The 16,010-nt window shown below is 50.5% G+C and overlaps 1 protein-coding gene across 2 annotated transcripts in view; it reads left to right on the plus strand.

Moving 5' to 3' along the window:
- Nucleotides 1–16,010, plus strand: part of LOC116937156 (protein O-linked-mannose beta-1,2-N-acetylglucosaminyltransferase 1-like) — a 119,038-nt gene that overhangs the window by 61,798 nt on the left and 41,230 nt on the right. For both annotated transcript variants that reach the window (XM_076056844.1, XM_076056843.1), the window contains 3 exons: nt 208–280; nt 5,511–5,639; nt 10,025–10,150. In XM_076056844.1, coding sequence (XP_075912959.1) covers nt 208–280; nt 5,511–5,639; nt 10,025–10,150 — 328 coding nt within the window. The remainder of the gene's footprint in view (nt 1–207; nt 281–5,510; nt 5,640–10,024; nt 10,151–16,010) is intronic.

A 16,010-nucleotide genomic window follows, 5' to 3' on the forward strand; every position in this document is an offset into this window, starting at 1 on the left:
TGTGTGTGTGTGTCTGTGTGTGTGTCTATGTATGACTGTGTGTGTGTCTGTTTGTGTGTGTCTGTGTGTATCTGTGTGTGTGTCTATGTATGACTGTGTGTGTGTCTGTGTGTGTGTGTGTGTGTCTGTGTGTGTGTCTGTGTGTGTGTGTCTGTGTGTGTGTGTCTATGTATGACTGTGTGTGTGTCTGTGTGTCTGTGTCTGCAGCTTCATCAGCCAGACTGTCCATCTTCTGGATGAAGACCCCAGCATTTACTGCATCTCCGCCTGGAACGACCAGGTACCAGTGACTATTCACGTCCACTCAGAGACACGTGGAGAGAGACACGTGGTGAGAGACACGTGGTGAGAGACACGTGGTGAGAGACACGTGGTGAGAGACACGTGGTGAGAGAGACACGTGTCTCTCACCACGTGTCTCTCTCTCACCACGTGTCTCTCACCACGTGTCTCTCTCTCACCACGTGTCTCTCACCACGTGTCTCTCTCCACGTGTCTCTCTCTCACCACGTGTCTCTCACCACGTGTCTCTCTCACCACGTCCCTCTCACCACGTCCCTCTCACCACGTGTCTCTCTCACCACGTGTCTCTGAGTGGACGTGTCTCTCTCCACGTGTCTCTCACCACGTGTCTCTCTCTCACCACGTGTCTCTCACCACGTCTCTCTCTCACCACGTGTCTCTCTCACCACGTCTCTCTCTCACCACGTCTCTCTCACCATGTGTCTCTCTCACCACGTGTCTCTCTCACCACGTGTCTCTCACCACGTGTCTCTCACCACGTGTCTCTCACCACGTGTCTCTCACCACGTGTCTCTCTCTCCACGTGTCTCTCACCACGTGTCTCTCTCACCACGTGTCTCTCTCACCACGTGTCTCTCACCACGTGTCTCTCTCTCACCACGTGTCTCTCTCTCACCACGTCTCTCTCACCACGTGTCTCTCACCACGTGTCTCTCTCACCACGTGTCTCTCACCACGTGTCTCTCTCACCACGTGTCTCTCTCACCACGTGTCTCTCACCACGTGTCTCTCTCTCACCACGTGTCTCTCTCTCACCACGTCTCTCTCACCACGTGTCTCTCACCACGTGTCTCTCTCACCACGTGTCTCTCTCACCACGTGTCTCTCTCACCACGTGTCTCTCTCTCACCACGTGTCTCTCTCCACGTGTCTCTCACCACGTCTCTCTCACCACGTGTCTCTCTCTCACCACGTGTCTCTCTCCACGTGTCTCTTTCCACGTCTCTCTCACCACGTGTCTCTGAGTGGACGTGTCTCTCTCCACGTGTCTCTCACCACGTGTCTCTCTCTCACCACGTGTCTCTCACCACGTCTCTCTCTCACCACGTGTCTCTCTCACCACGTCTCTCTCTCACCACGTCTCTCTCACCATGTGTCTCTCTCACCACGTGTCTCTCTCACCACGTGTCTCTCACCACGTGTCTCTCACCACGTGTCTCTCACCACGTGTCTCTCACCACGTGTCTCTCTCTCCACGTGTCTCTCACCACGTGTCTCTCTCACCACGTGTCTCTCTCACCACGTGTCTCTCACCACGTGTCTCTCTCTCACCACGTGTCTCTCTCTCACCACGTCTCTCTCACCACGTGTCTCTCACCACGTGTCTCTCTCACCACGTGTCTCTCACCACGTGTCTCTCTCACCACGTGTCTCTCTCACCACGTGTCTCTCACCACGTGTCTCTCTCTCACCACGTGTCTCTCTCTCACCACGTCTCTCTCACCACGTGTCTCTCACCACGTGTCTCTCTCACCACGTGTCTCTCTCACCACGTGTCTCTCTCACCACGTGTCTCTCTCTCACCACGTGTCTCTCTCCACGTGTCTCTCACCACGTCTCTCTCACCACGTGTCTCTCTCTCACCACGTGTCTCTCTCCACGTGTCTCTCTCCACGTCTCTCTCACCACGTGTCTCTCTCCACGTCTCTCTCACCACGTGTCTCTCTCTCACCACGTCTCTCTCACCACGTCTCTCTCACCACGTGTCTCTCTCTCACCACGTGTCTCTCTCCACGTGTCTCTCTCTCACCACGTGTCTCTCACCACGTGTCTCTCACCACGTGTCTCTCTCTCACCACGTGTCTCTCACCACGTGTCTCTCACCACGTGTCTCTCTCTCACCACGTGTCTCTCTCACCATGTGTCTCTCACCACGTGTCTCTCACCACGTGTCTCTCCCCACGTGTCTCTCTCTCCACGTGTCTCTATCTCACCACGTGTCTCTCACCACGTGTCTCTCACCATGTGTCTCTCTCTCCACGTGTCTCTCACCACGTGTCTCTCTCACCACGTGTCTCTCCCCACGTGTCTCTCACCACGTGTCTCTCACCACGTGTCTCTCACCACGTGTCTCTCACCACGTGTCTCTCACCACGTGTCTCTCACCACGTGTCTCTCACCACGTGTCTCTCACCACGTGTCTCTCACCACGTGTCTCTCTCCACGTGTCTCTCTCACCACGTGTCTCTCACCACGTGTCTCTCTCACCACGTGTCTCTCACCACGTGTCTCTCTCCACGTGTCTCTCTCACCACGTGTCTCTCACCACGTGTCTCTCTCTCCACGTGTCTCTCTCACCACGTGTCTCTCACCACGTGTCTCTCTCACCACGTGTCTCTCACCACGTGTCTCTCACCACGTGTCTCTCTCACCACGTGTCTCTCCCCACGTGTCTCTCACCACGTGTCTCTCACCACGTGTCTCTCACCACGTGTCTCTCACCACGTGTCTCTCTCCACGTGTCTCTCTCACCACGTGTCTCTCTCACCACGTGTCTCTCTCACCACGTGTCTCTCACCACGTGTCTCTCACCACGTCTCTCTCCCCACGTGTCTCTCTCCCCATGTGTCTCTCTCACCACGTGTCTCTCACCACGTGTCTCTCACCACGTGTCTCTCACCACGTGTCTCTCACCACGTGTCTCTCCCCACGTGTCTCTCTCACCACGTGTCTCTCCCCACGTGTCTCTCACCACGTGTCTCTCACCACGTGTCTCTCACCACGTGTCTCTCCCCACGTGTCTCTCACCACGTGTCTCTCACCACGTGTCTCTCTCCACGTGTCTCTCTCACCACGTGTCTCTCACACCACGTGTCTCTCACCACGTGTCTCTCTCTCACCACGTGTCTCTCTCCACGTGTCTCTCTCACCACGTGTCTCACCACGTGTCTCTCACCACGTGTCTCTCACCACGTGTCTCTCACCACGTGTCTCTCACCATGTGTCTCTCACCACGTGTCTCTCACCACGTGTCTCTCACCACGTGTCTCTCACACCACGTGTCTCTCTCCACGTGTCTCTCTCACCACGTGTCTCACCACGTGTCTCTCACCACGTGTCTCTCACCACGTGTCTCTCTCCACGTGTCTCTCTCTCCCCGTGTCTCTCTCCACGTGTCTCTCTCACCACGTGTCTCTCTCCACGTGTCTCTCTCCACGTGTCTCTCTCACCACGTGTCTCTCTCTCACCACGTGTCTCTCTCCACGTGTCTCTCTCCACGTGTCTCTCTCACCACGTGTCTCTCACCACGTGTCTCTCACCACGTGTCTCTCACCACGTGTCTCTCACCACGTGTCTCTCACCACGTGTCTCTCTCACCACGTGTCTCTCACCACGTGTCTCTCACCACGTGTCTCTCACCACGTGTCTCTCACCACGTGCCTCTCACCACGTGTCTCTCACCACGTGTCTCTCACCACGTGTCTCTCACCACGTGTCTCTCACCACGTGTCTCTCTCACCACGTGTCTCTCACCACGTGTCTCTCTTACCACGTGCCTCTCACCACGTGTCTCTCACCACGTGTCTCTCACCACGTGTCTCTCACCACGTGTCTCTCTCACCACGTGTCTCTCACCACGTGTCTCTCTCTCACCACGTGTCTCTCACCACGTGTCTCTCTCACCACGTGTCTCTCTCTCCACGTGTCTCTCACCACGTCTCTCTCACCACGTGTCTCTCTCCACGTGTCTCTCACCACGTGTCTCTCTCTCACCACGTGTCTCTCTCTCACCACGTGTCTCTCACCACGTGTCTCTCTCTCACCACGTGTCTCTCACCACGTGTCTCTCTCTCACCACGTCTCTCTCCCCACGTGTCTCTCACCACGTGTCTCTCACCACGTGTCTCTCACCACGTGTCTCTCACCACGTGTCTCTCACCACGTGTCTCTCACCACGTGTCTCTCACCACGTGTCTCTCTCCCCACGTGTCTCTCTCTCACCACGTGTCTCTCTCACCACGTGTCTCTCTCACCACGTGTCTCTCACCACGTGTCTCTCTCACCACGTGTCTCTCTCCACGTGTCTCTCTCCACGTGTCTCTCACCACGTGTCTCTCACCACGTGTCTCTCTCACCACGTGTCTCTCACCACGTGTCTCTCTCACCACGTGTCTCTCTTTCACCACGTGTCTCTCACCACGTGTCTCTCATCACGTGGTGAGAGACACGTGGTGATCATGTTGTTGATGTTGTTGATGTTGTTGTTGATGTTGTTGATGTTGTTGTTGTTTTGTTGATGTTGTTGTTGTTGATGTTGTTGATGTTGTTGTTGATGTTGTTGATGTTGATGTTGATGTTGTTGTTGTTGTTGTTGATGTTGTTTTGTTGATGTTGTTGTTGATGTTGATGTTGTTGATGTTGATGTTGTTGTTGATGTTGTTGATGTTGTTGTTGATGTTGTTGTTGTTGATGTTGTTGTTGATGTTGTTGTTGTTGATGTTGATGTTGTTGATGTTGTCGATGTTGTTGTTGGTGTTGTTGTTGTTGATGTTGTTGTTGATGTTGTTGATGTTGTTGTTGTTGTTTGTGTTGTTGTTGTTGTTGATGTTGTTGTTGTTGATGTTGTTGTTGATGTTGTTGATGATGTTGTTTTGTTGATGTTGTTGTTGATGTTGATGTTGTTGTTGTTGTTGATATTGATGATGATGTTGTTGTTGATGTTGTTGTTGTTGATGTTGTTGTTGTTGATGTTGTTGTTGATGTTGTTGTTTTGTTGATGTTGTTGTTGTTGTGTTGTTGTTGATGATGTTGTTGTTGATGTTGTTGTTGATGTTGTTGTTGATGTTGTTGTTGATGTTGTTGATGTTGATGTTGTTGTTGTTGATGATGTTGTTGATGTTGATGATGTTGTTGTTGATGTTGTTGATGATGTTGTTGTTGATGTTGTTGATGTTGTTGTTGATGTTGTTGATGATGTTGTTGTTGATGTTGTTGATGGTGGTTGTTGTTGATGTCGTTGATGTTGTTGATGTTGTTGTTGATGGTGGTTGTTGTTGATGTTGTTGATGTTGTTGTTGATGATGTTGATGTTGTTGATGTTGTTGATGATGTTGATGTTGTTGATGTTGTTGATGATTGTTGTTGTTGATGTTGTTGATGATTGTTGTTGTTGATGTTGTTGTTGATGTTGTTGTTGATGTTGTTGTTGATGTTGTTGTTGATGATGTTGTTGTTGTTGATGATGTTGTTGTTGTTGTTGTTGCCAGGGCTATGAACACACATCCCAGGATTCGTCACTGCTTTACCGCGTGGAGTCGATGCCGGGGCTGGGCTGGGTCCTGTCACGATCACTCTACCTGGACGAGCTACAGCCTGCCTGGCCTACACCTGAGAAGGTAGTCACTTAGTCAGTCACTTAGTCAGTCACTTAGTCAGTCACTTAGTCACTTAGTCAGTCACTGTCACGTTCACTCTACCTGGACGAGCTACAGCCTGCCTGGCCTACCCCTGAGAAGGTAGTCACTTAGTCAGTCACTTAGTTAGTCACTTAGTCAGTCACTTAGTCACTTAGTCAGTCACTTAGTTAGTCACTTAGTCACTTAGTCAGTCACTGTCACGATCACTCTACCTGGACGAGCTACAGCCTGCCTGGCCTACCCCTGAGAAGGTAGTCACTTAGTCACTTAGTAGTCACTTAGTAGTCACTTAGTCAGTCACTTAGTTAGTCACTTAGTTAGTCACTTAGTTAGTCACTTAGTCAGTCACTTAGTCACTTAGTCAGTCACTTAGTTAGTCACTTAGTCACTTAGTCAGTCACTGTCACGATCACTCTACCTGGACGAGCTACAGCCTGCCTGGCCTACACCTGAGAAGGTAGTCACTTAGTCACTTAGTTAGTCACTTAGTCAGTCACTTAGTCAGTCACTTAGTCAGTCAGTTAGTCACTTAGTCACTTAGTCAGTCACTTAGTCACTAGTTAGTCACTTAGTCACTTAGTCAGTCACTGTCACGATCACTCTACCTGAACGAGCTACAGCCTGCCTGGCCTACACCTGAGAAGGTAGTCACTTAGTCACTTAGTCAGTCACTTAGTTAGTCACTTAGTCAGTCACTGTCACGATCACTCTACCTGGACGAGCTACAGCCTGCCTGGCCTACACCTGAGAAGGTCACTTAGTCAGTCACTTAGTCAGTCACTTAGTTAGTCACTGTCACGATCACTCTACCTGGATGAGCTACAGCCTGCCTGGCCTACACCTGAGAAGGTAGTCACTTAGTCAGTCACTTAGTCAGTCACTTAGTCAGTCACTTAGTCACTTAGTCAGTCACTGTCACGATCACTCTACCTGGACGAGCTACAGCCTGCCTGGCCTACACCTGAGAAGGTCACTTAGTCAGTCACTTAGTCACTTAGTTAGTCACTGTCACGATCACTCTACCTGGATGAGCTACAGCCTGCCTGGCCTACACCTGAGAAGGTAGTCACTTAGTTAGTCACTTAGTCAATCACTTAGTCAGTCACTTAGTCACTTAGTCAGTCACTTAGTCAGTCACTCAGGCACTTAGTCAGTCACTGTCACGATCACTCTACCTGGACGAGCTACAGCCTGCCTGGCCTACACCTGAGAAGGTAGTCACTTAGTCACTTAGTCAGTCACTTAGTCAGTCACTTAGTCAGTCACTTAGTCAGTCACTTAGTTAGTCACTTAGTCAGTCACTGTCACGATCACTCTACCTGGACGAGCTACAGCCTGCCTGGCCTACACCTGAGAAGGTAGTCACTTAGTCACTTAGTTAGTCACTTAGTCAGTCACTTAGTTAGTCACTGTCACGATCACTCTACCTGGACGAGCTACAGCCTGCCTGGCCTACACCTGAGAAGGTAGTCACTTAGTCACTTAGTTAGTCACTTAGTCAGTCACTTAGTCACTTAGTCAGTCACTGTCACGATCACTCTACCTGGACGAGCTACAGCCTGCCTGGCCTACACCTGAGAAGGTAGTCACTTAGTCACTTAGTTAGTCACTTAGTCAGTCACTTAGTCACTTAGTCACTTAGTCAGTCACTTAGTCAGTCACTTAGTCACTTAGTTAGTCACTTAGTTACTTAGTCACTTAGTCAGTCACTTAGTCAGTCACTTAGTCAGTCACTTAGTCACTTAGTCAGTCACTAAGTCACTTAGTCACTTAGTCAGTCACTGTCACGATCACTCTACCTGGACGAGCTACAGCCTGCCTGGCCTACACCTGAGAAGGTCACTTAGTCAGTCACTTAGTCACTTAGTCAGTCACTTAGTCACTTAGTCACTTAGTTAGTCACTGTCACGATCACTCTACCTGGACGAGCTACAGTCTGCCTGGCCTACACCTGAGAAGGTAGTCACTTAGTCAGTCACTTAGTCACTTAGTCAGTCACTTAGTCACTTAGTTAGTCACTGTCACGATCACTCTACCTGGACGAGCTATAGCCTGCCTGGCCTACACCTGAGAAGGTCACTTAGTCAGTCACTTAGTCACTTAGTTAGTCACTGTCACGTTCACTCTACCTGGACGAGCTACAGCCTGCCTGGCCTACACCTGAGAAGGTAGTCACTTAGTCACTTAGTCAGTCACTTAGTCAGTCACTTAGTCACTTAGTTAGTCACTTAGTTAGTCACTGTCACGATCACTCTACCTGGACGAGCTACAGCCTGCCTAGCCTACGCCTGAGAAGGTAGTCACTTAGTCAGTCACTTAGTCACTTAGTCAGTCACTTAGCCACTTAGTCACTTAGTCAGTCACTTAGTCACTTAGTCAGTCACTTAGTCAGCCACTTCGTCACTTAGTCAGTCACTTAGTTACTTAGTCACTTAGTCAGTCACTTAGTCACTTAGTTAGTCACTTAGTCCTTAGTCAGTCACTTAGCCACTTAGTCAGTCACTTGGTCACTTAGTCAGTCACTTAGTCACTTAGTCAGTCACTTAGTTAGTCACTTAGTCAGTCACTTAGTCAGTTAGTTAGTCACTTAGTCAGTCACTTAGTCACTTAGTCAGTCACTTAGTCACTTAGTCATTCCTGATGTTGTTCATGTTGTTGTGATTGATGTTGTTGTGGTAGTTGTTGTTATTGTTGTTGTTGATGTTGTTGTTGTAGTTGTTGATGTTGTAGTAGTTGTTGTTGTAGTTGTTCATGTGGTTGTTGTTGTGATTGTTGTTGATGTTGTTGTTGTGATTGTTGTTGATGTTGTTGTGATTGTTATTGTTGATGTTGTGGTTGTTGTGATTGTTGTTGTTGTGGTGGTAGTTGTTGTCATTGTTGTTGTGATTGTTGATGTTGATGTTGTTGTTGTGATTGTTGTTGATGTTGTTGTTGTTAATGTTGTTGATGTTGTTATTGTGGTTGTTGTTTTTGTTGTTGATGTTGTTGTGGTTGTTGTTGTTGTGATTGTTGTTGTGATTGTTGTTGATGTTGTTGTGGTAGTTGTTGATGTTGTTGTGATTGTTGTTGTGATTGTTGTTGTGATTGTTGTTGTTGTTGATGTTGTTGTGGTAGTTGTTGTGATTGTTGTTGATGTTGTTGTTGTTTTGTTGTTGTTGTGATTGTTGTTGTTGTTGATGTTGTTGTGATTCTTGTTGTGATTGTTGTTGTTGTTGTGGTAGTTGTTGATGTTGTTGTGATTGTTGATGTTGTTGATGTTGTTGTGGTAGTTGTTGTTGTTGATGTTGTTGATGATGTTGTTGTTGTTGACGTTGTTGATGTTGTGATTGTGATTGTTGTTGTGATTGTTGTTGTGATTGTTGTTGTTGTTGATGTTGTTGTGGTAGTTGTTGTGATTGTTGTTGATGTTGTTGTTGTTGTTGATGTTGTTGTTGTTGATGTTGTTGATGTTGTTGTTGTGATTGTTGTTGATGTTGTTGTTGATGTTGTTGTTGTGGTAGTTGTTGTGATTGTTGTTGTTGTTGTTGTGATTGTTGTTGTTGTGGTTGTTGTTGTTGTGATTGTTGTTGTGATTGTTGTTGTTGTTGTGATTGTTGTTGTGGTAGTTGTTGTGATTGTTGTTGTTGTTGTTGTGGTAGTTGTTGTGATTGTTGTTGATGTTGTTGTTGTTGTGGTAGTTGTTGTTGATGTTGTTGTTGATGTTGTTGTGGTAGTTGTTGTAATTGTTGTTGATGATGATGTTGTTGTTGTGGTAGTTGTGGGACTGGGACGTGTGGATGATGATGTTGTTGTTGTGGTAGTTGTGGTAGTTGTTGTTGTTGTTGATGATGTTGTTGTTGTGGTAGTTGTTGTTGTTGTTGTTGATGATGTTGTTGATGTTGTTGTTGTTGTTGTGGTAGTTGTGGTAGTTGTTGATGTTGTTGTTGTTGATGATGATGTTGATGATGTTGTTGTTGATGTTGGAGTTGTTGTTGTAATTGTTGTTGTTGATGTTGTTGTTGTTGATGTTGTTGATGTTGTTGATGATGATGTTGTTGATGTTGTTGTTGTTGATGATGTTGTTGTTGTGGTAGTTGTGGGACTGGGACGTGTGGATGATGTTGTTGTTGATGATGTTGTTGATGATGTTGTTGTTGTTGTGGTAGTTGTTGTTGATGTTGTTGATGTTGTTGTGGTAGTTGTGGTAGTTGTTGTTGATGTTGTTGTTGTGATTGTTGTTGATGTTGTTGTTGTTGATGTTGATGTTGTTGTTGATGTTGTTGTTGTTGTGGTAGTTGTTGTGATTGTTGTTGTTGTTGTTGTGGTAGTTGTTGTTGTTGATGTTGTTGATGTTGTTGTGATTGTTGTTGTTGTGGTTGTGGTAGTTGTGGGACTGGGACGTGTGGATGAGGATGCCTCAGCAACGGCAGGGACGTGAATGTGTCATCCCTGACGTGTCACGGACATTCCACTTCGGGTCCCTCGGAGTCAACATGAACGCATTCTTCCAGGTACGCAAGCTAGCCACTCAGCTACCCACTCAGCTACCCACTCAGCTACTCACTCAGCTACCCACTCAGCTACCCACTCAGCTACCCACTTAGCTACTCACTCAGCTACTCACTCAGCTACCCACTCACTCAGCTACCCACTCAGCTACCCACTCACTCAGCTACCCACTCAGCTACCCACTCAGCTACCCACTCAGCTACCCACTCAGCTACCCACTCAGCTACCCACTCACTCAGCTACCCACTCAGCTACCCACTCAGCTACCCACTCAGCTACCCACTCACTCAGCTACCCACTCAGCTACCCACTCAGCTACCCACTCAGCTACTCACTCAGCTACCCACTCAGCTACCCACTCAGCTACACACCCAGCTACCCACTCAGCTACCCACTCACTCAGCTACCCACTCAGTTACACACTCAGCTACCCACTCAGCTACCCAGCTACCCACTTAGCTACCCACTCAGCTACCCGCTCAGCTACCCACTCACTCAGCTACCCACTCAGCTACCCACTCAGCTACCCACTCACTCAGCTACCCACTCACTCAGCTACCCACTCAGCTACCCACTCAGCTACCCACTTAGCTACTCACTCAGCTACTCACTCAGCTACCCACTCAGCTACCCACTCAGCTACACACCCAGCTACCCACTTAGCTACTCACTCAGCTACCCACTCAGCTACCCACTCAGCTACCCACTCAGCTACACACCCAGCTACCCACTCAGCTACCCACTCAGCTACACACCCAGCTACCCACTCAGCTACCCACTCAGCTAGCCACTCAGCTACCCACTCAGCTACCCACTCACTCAGCTACCCACTCAGCTACCCACTCACTCAGCTACCCACTCAGCTACTCACTCAGCTACCCACTCAGCTACCCACTCAGCTACCCACTTAGCTACTCACTCAGCTACTCACTCAGCTACCCACTCAGCTACCCACTCAGCTACACACCCAGCTACCCACTTAGCTACTCACTCAGCTACCCACTCAGCTACCCACTCAGCTACCCACTCAGCTACACACCCAGCTATCCACTCAGCTACCCACTCAGCTAGCCACTCAGCTACCCACTCACTCAGCTACCCACTCAGCTACCCACCCACTCAGCTACCCACTCAGCTACTCACTCAGCTACCCACTCAGCTACCCACTCAGCTACCCACTTAGCTACTCACTCAGCTACTCACTCAGCTACCCACTCAGCTACCCACTTAGCTACCCACTCAGCTACCCACTCAGCTACCCACTCACTCAGCTACCCACTTAGCTACTCACTCAGTTACCCACTTAGCTACCCACTCAGCTACTCACTCAGCTACCCACTCAGCTACCCACTCGGCTACTCATTCAGCTACCCACTCACTCAGCTGCCCACTCACTCAGCTACCCGCTCAGCTACCCGCTCAGCTACCCACTCAGCTACCCACTCAACTACCCACTCAGCTACCCACTCAGCTACCCACTCAGCTACCCACTCAGCTACCCACTCAGCTACTCACTCAGCTACCCACTCAGCTACCCACTCAGCTACCCACGCAGCTACCCACTTAGCTACTCACTCAGCTACTCACTCAGCTACCCACTCAGCTACCCACTTAGCTACCCACTCAGCTACCCACTCAGCTACCCACTCAGCTACCCACTCACTCAGCTACTCACTCAGCTACCCACTCAGCAACTCACTCAGCCACCCACTCAGCTACCCACTCAGCTACTCACTCAGCTACTCACTCAGCTACTCACTCAGCTACCCACTGAGCTACCCACTCAGCTACCCACGCACTCAGCTACCCACTCAGCTCCTCACTCAGCTACTCACTCACTCAGCTACACACTCAGCTACTCGCTCACTCAGCTACACACTCAGCTACCCACTCAGCTACTCACTCAGCTACTCACTCACTCAGCTACCCACTCACACAGCTACTCACTCAGCTACCCACTCACCTACCCCCTCACCTACCCACTCACTGAGCTACTCACTCAGCTACTCACTCAGCTACCCACTCAGCTACTCACTCAGCTACCCACTCACCTACCCACTCACCTACCCAGTCACTCAGCTACCCACTCAGCTACCCACTAAGCTACCCACTCAGCTACCCACCCAGCTACCCACTCAGCTACCCACTCAGCTACTCACCCAGCTACCCACTCAGCTACTCACTCAGCTACCCACTTACTCAGCTACCCACTCAGCTACCCACTCAGCCACCCACTCACTCAGCTACTCACTCAGCTACTCACTCAGCTACCCACCCAGCTACCCACTCAGCTACCCACTCACTCAGCTACTCACTCAGCTACCCATTCAGCTACCCACTCAGCTACCCACTCAGCTACTCACTCAGCTACTCACTCAGCTACTCACTCAGCTACCCACTCAGCTACTCACCCAGCTACCCACTCACCCAGCCACTCAGCTACTCACTCACTCAGCTACTCACTCAGCTACCCACCCAGCTACCCACTCAGCTACCGACCCATCTACCCACTCAGCTACTCACTCACTCAGCTACTCACTCAGCTGCCCACTCAGCTACCCATCCATCTACCCACTCAGCTACCCACTCACTCAGCTACTCACTCAGCTACCCAATCAGCAACACACTCAGCTACCCACTCAGCTACCCACTCAGTTACCCACTCACTCAGCTACCCACTCAGCTACCCACTCAGCTACTCACCCAGCTACCCACTCACTCAGCTACTCACTCAGCTACACACTCAGCTACCCACTCAGCTACCCACTCAGCTACTCACTCAGCTACTCACTCAGCTACCCACTCAGCTACCCACTCAGCCACTCACTCAACTACTCACTCAGCTACCCGCTCAGCTACCCACTCAGCTACCCACTCAACTACCCACTCAGCTACCCACTCAGGTACCCACTCAGCTACCCACTCAGCTACCCACTCAGCTACCCACTCAGCTACCCACTCAGCTACCCACTTAGCTACTCACTCAGCTACTCACTCAGCTACCCACTCAGCTACCCACTTAGCTACCCACTCAGCTACCCACTCAGCTACCCACTCAGCTACCCACTCACTCAGCTACTCACTCAGCTACCCACTCAGCAACTCACTCAGCCACCCACTCAGCTACCCACTCAGCTACTCACTCAGCTACTCACTCAGCTACCCACTCAGCTACCCACTCAGCTACCCACTCACTCAGCTACCCACTTAGCTCCTCACTCAGCTACTCACTCACTCAGCTACACACTCAGCTACTCGCTCACTCAGCTACCCACTCACACAGCTACTCACTCAGCTACCCACTCACCTACCCCCTCACCTACCCACTCACTCAGCTACTCACTCAGCTACTCACTCAGCTACCCACTCAGCTACTCACTCAGCTACCCACTCACCTACCCACTCACCTACCCAGTCACTCAGCTACCCACTCAGCTACCCACTCAGCTACCCACTCAGCTACCCACCCAGCTACCCACTCAGCTACCCACTCAGCTACTCACCCAGCTACCCACTCAGCTACTCACTCAGCTACTCACTCACTCAGCTACCCACTCACACAGCTACTCACTCAGCTACCCACTCACCTACCCCCTCACCTACCCACTCACTCAGCTACTCACTCAGCTACTCACTCAGCTACCCACTCAGCTACTCACTCAGCTACCCACTCACCTACCCACTCACCTACCCAGTCACTCAGCTACCCACTCAGCTACCCACTCAGCTACCCACTCAGCTACCCACCCAGCTACCCACTCAGCTACCCACTCAGCTACTCACCCAGCTACCCACTCAGCTACTCACTCAGCTACCCACTTACTCAGCTACCCACTCAGCTACCCACTCAGCCACCCACTCACTCAGCTACTCACTCAGCTACCCACCCAGCTACCCACTCAGCTACCCACTCACTCAGCTACTCACTCAGCTACCCACTCAGCTACACACTCAGCTACCCACTCAGCTACTCACTCAGCTACTCACTCAGCTACTCACTCAGGTACCCACTCAGCTACCCACTCAGCTACCCACTCAGCTACTCACCCAGCTACCCACTCACCCAGCCACCCACTCAGCTACCCACTCAGCTACTCACTCACTCAGCTACTCACTCAGCTACCCACCCAGCTACCCACTCAGCTACCGACCCATCTACCCACTCAGCTACTCACTCACTCAGCTACTCACTCAGCTGCCCACTCAGCTACCCATCCATCTACCCACTCAGCTACCCACTCACTCAGCTACCCACTCAGCTACTCACTCAGCTACTCATCCAGCTACCCACTCACTCAGCTACTCACTCAGCTACCCACTCAGCAACACACTCAGCTACCCACTCAGCTACCCACTCAGCTACCCACTCACTCAGCTACCCACTCAGCTACTCACCCAGCTACCCACTCACTCAGCTACTCACTCAGCTACCCACTCAGCTACTCACTCAGCTACTCACTCAGCTACCCACTCAGCTACCCACTCAGCCACTCACTCAACTACTCACTCAGCCACCCACTCAGCTCCTCACTCAGCTACTCACTCAGCTACCCACTCAGCTACCCACTCAGCCACTCACTCAACTACTCACTCAGCCACCCACTCAGCTACTCACTCAGCTACTCACTCAGCTACCCACTCAACTACCCACTCAACTACCCACTCAGCTACTCACTCAGCTACCCACTCAGCTACCCACTCACTCAGCTACCCACTCAGCTACTCACTCACTCAGGTACCCACTCAGCTACTCACTCACTCAGCTACCCACTCAGCTACTCACTCACTCAGCTACACACTCAGTTACCCACTCAGCTACCCACTCAGCTACTCACTCAACTACACACTCACCTACCCACTCAGCTACCCACTCAGCTACCCACTCAGCTACCCACCCAGCTACTTACTCAGCTACCCACTCAGCTACTCACTCAGCTACACACTCAGCTGCCCACTCAACTACCCACTCAGCTACTCACCCAGCTACCCACTCAGCTACCCACTCACTCAGCTACTCACTCAGCTACCCACTCAGCTACTCACTCAGCTACTCACTCAGCTACCCACTCAGCTACCCACTCAGCTACTCACTCAGCTACCCACTGAGCTACCCACCCAGCTACCCACTCAGCTACTCACTCACTCAGCTACTCACTCAGCTGCCCACTCAGCTACCCACCCATCTACCCACTCAGCTACTCACTCAGCTACCCACTCACTCAGCTACCCACTCAGCTACTCACTCAGCTAACCACTCACTCAGCTACCCACTCACCCATGACACACACCACCACGTGGTGTGTTCAGAACCACCACGTGGTGCTAAATACACCACCACGTGGTGGTGTATTTAGCACCACGTGATGCTGAACACAGCACCACGTGGTGCTGAATACCCCACCACGTGGTGCTGAATACACGTGTGTGTGTGTCTGTGTGTGTGTGTGTCTGTCTGTGTGTGTGTGTCTGTGTGTGTCTGTGTGTGTGTCTGTGTGTGTGTGTCTGTGTGTGTGTGTCTGTGTGTGTGTGTCTGTCTGTGTGTGTGTGTGTCTGTGTGTGTGTGTGTCTGTGTGTGTGTGTCTGTGTGTGTGTGTGTCTGCGTGTGTGTGTGTGTCTGTGTGTGTGTGTCTCTGTGTGTGTGTCTGTGTGTGTGTCTGTCTGTGTGTGTCTGTGTGTGTGTGTGTGTCTGTGTGTGTGTCTGTGTGTGTGTCTGTGTGTGTGTGTGTGTCTGTGTGTGTCTGTGTGTGTCTGTGTGTATGTGTGTGTGTGTCTGTGTGTGTCTGTGTGTGTATGTGTGTGTGTGTGTCTGTGTGTGTCTGTGTGTGTATGTGTGTGTGTATGTCTGTGTGTGTGTCTGTGTGT

Source organism: Petromyzon marinus, chromosome 78 (assembly GCF_048934315.1).
Source record: "Petromyzon marinus isolate PM22_M1 ecotype Great Lakes invasive population chromosome 78, UKy_Petmar_22M1.pri1.0, whole genome shotgun sequence".
Lineage (NCBI taxonomy): Eukaryota > Metazoa > Chordata > Hyperoartia > Petromyzontiformes > Petromyzontidae > Petromyzon > Petromyzon marinus.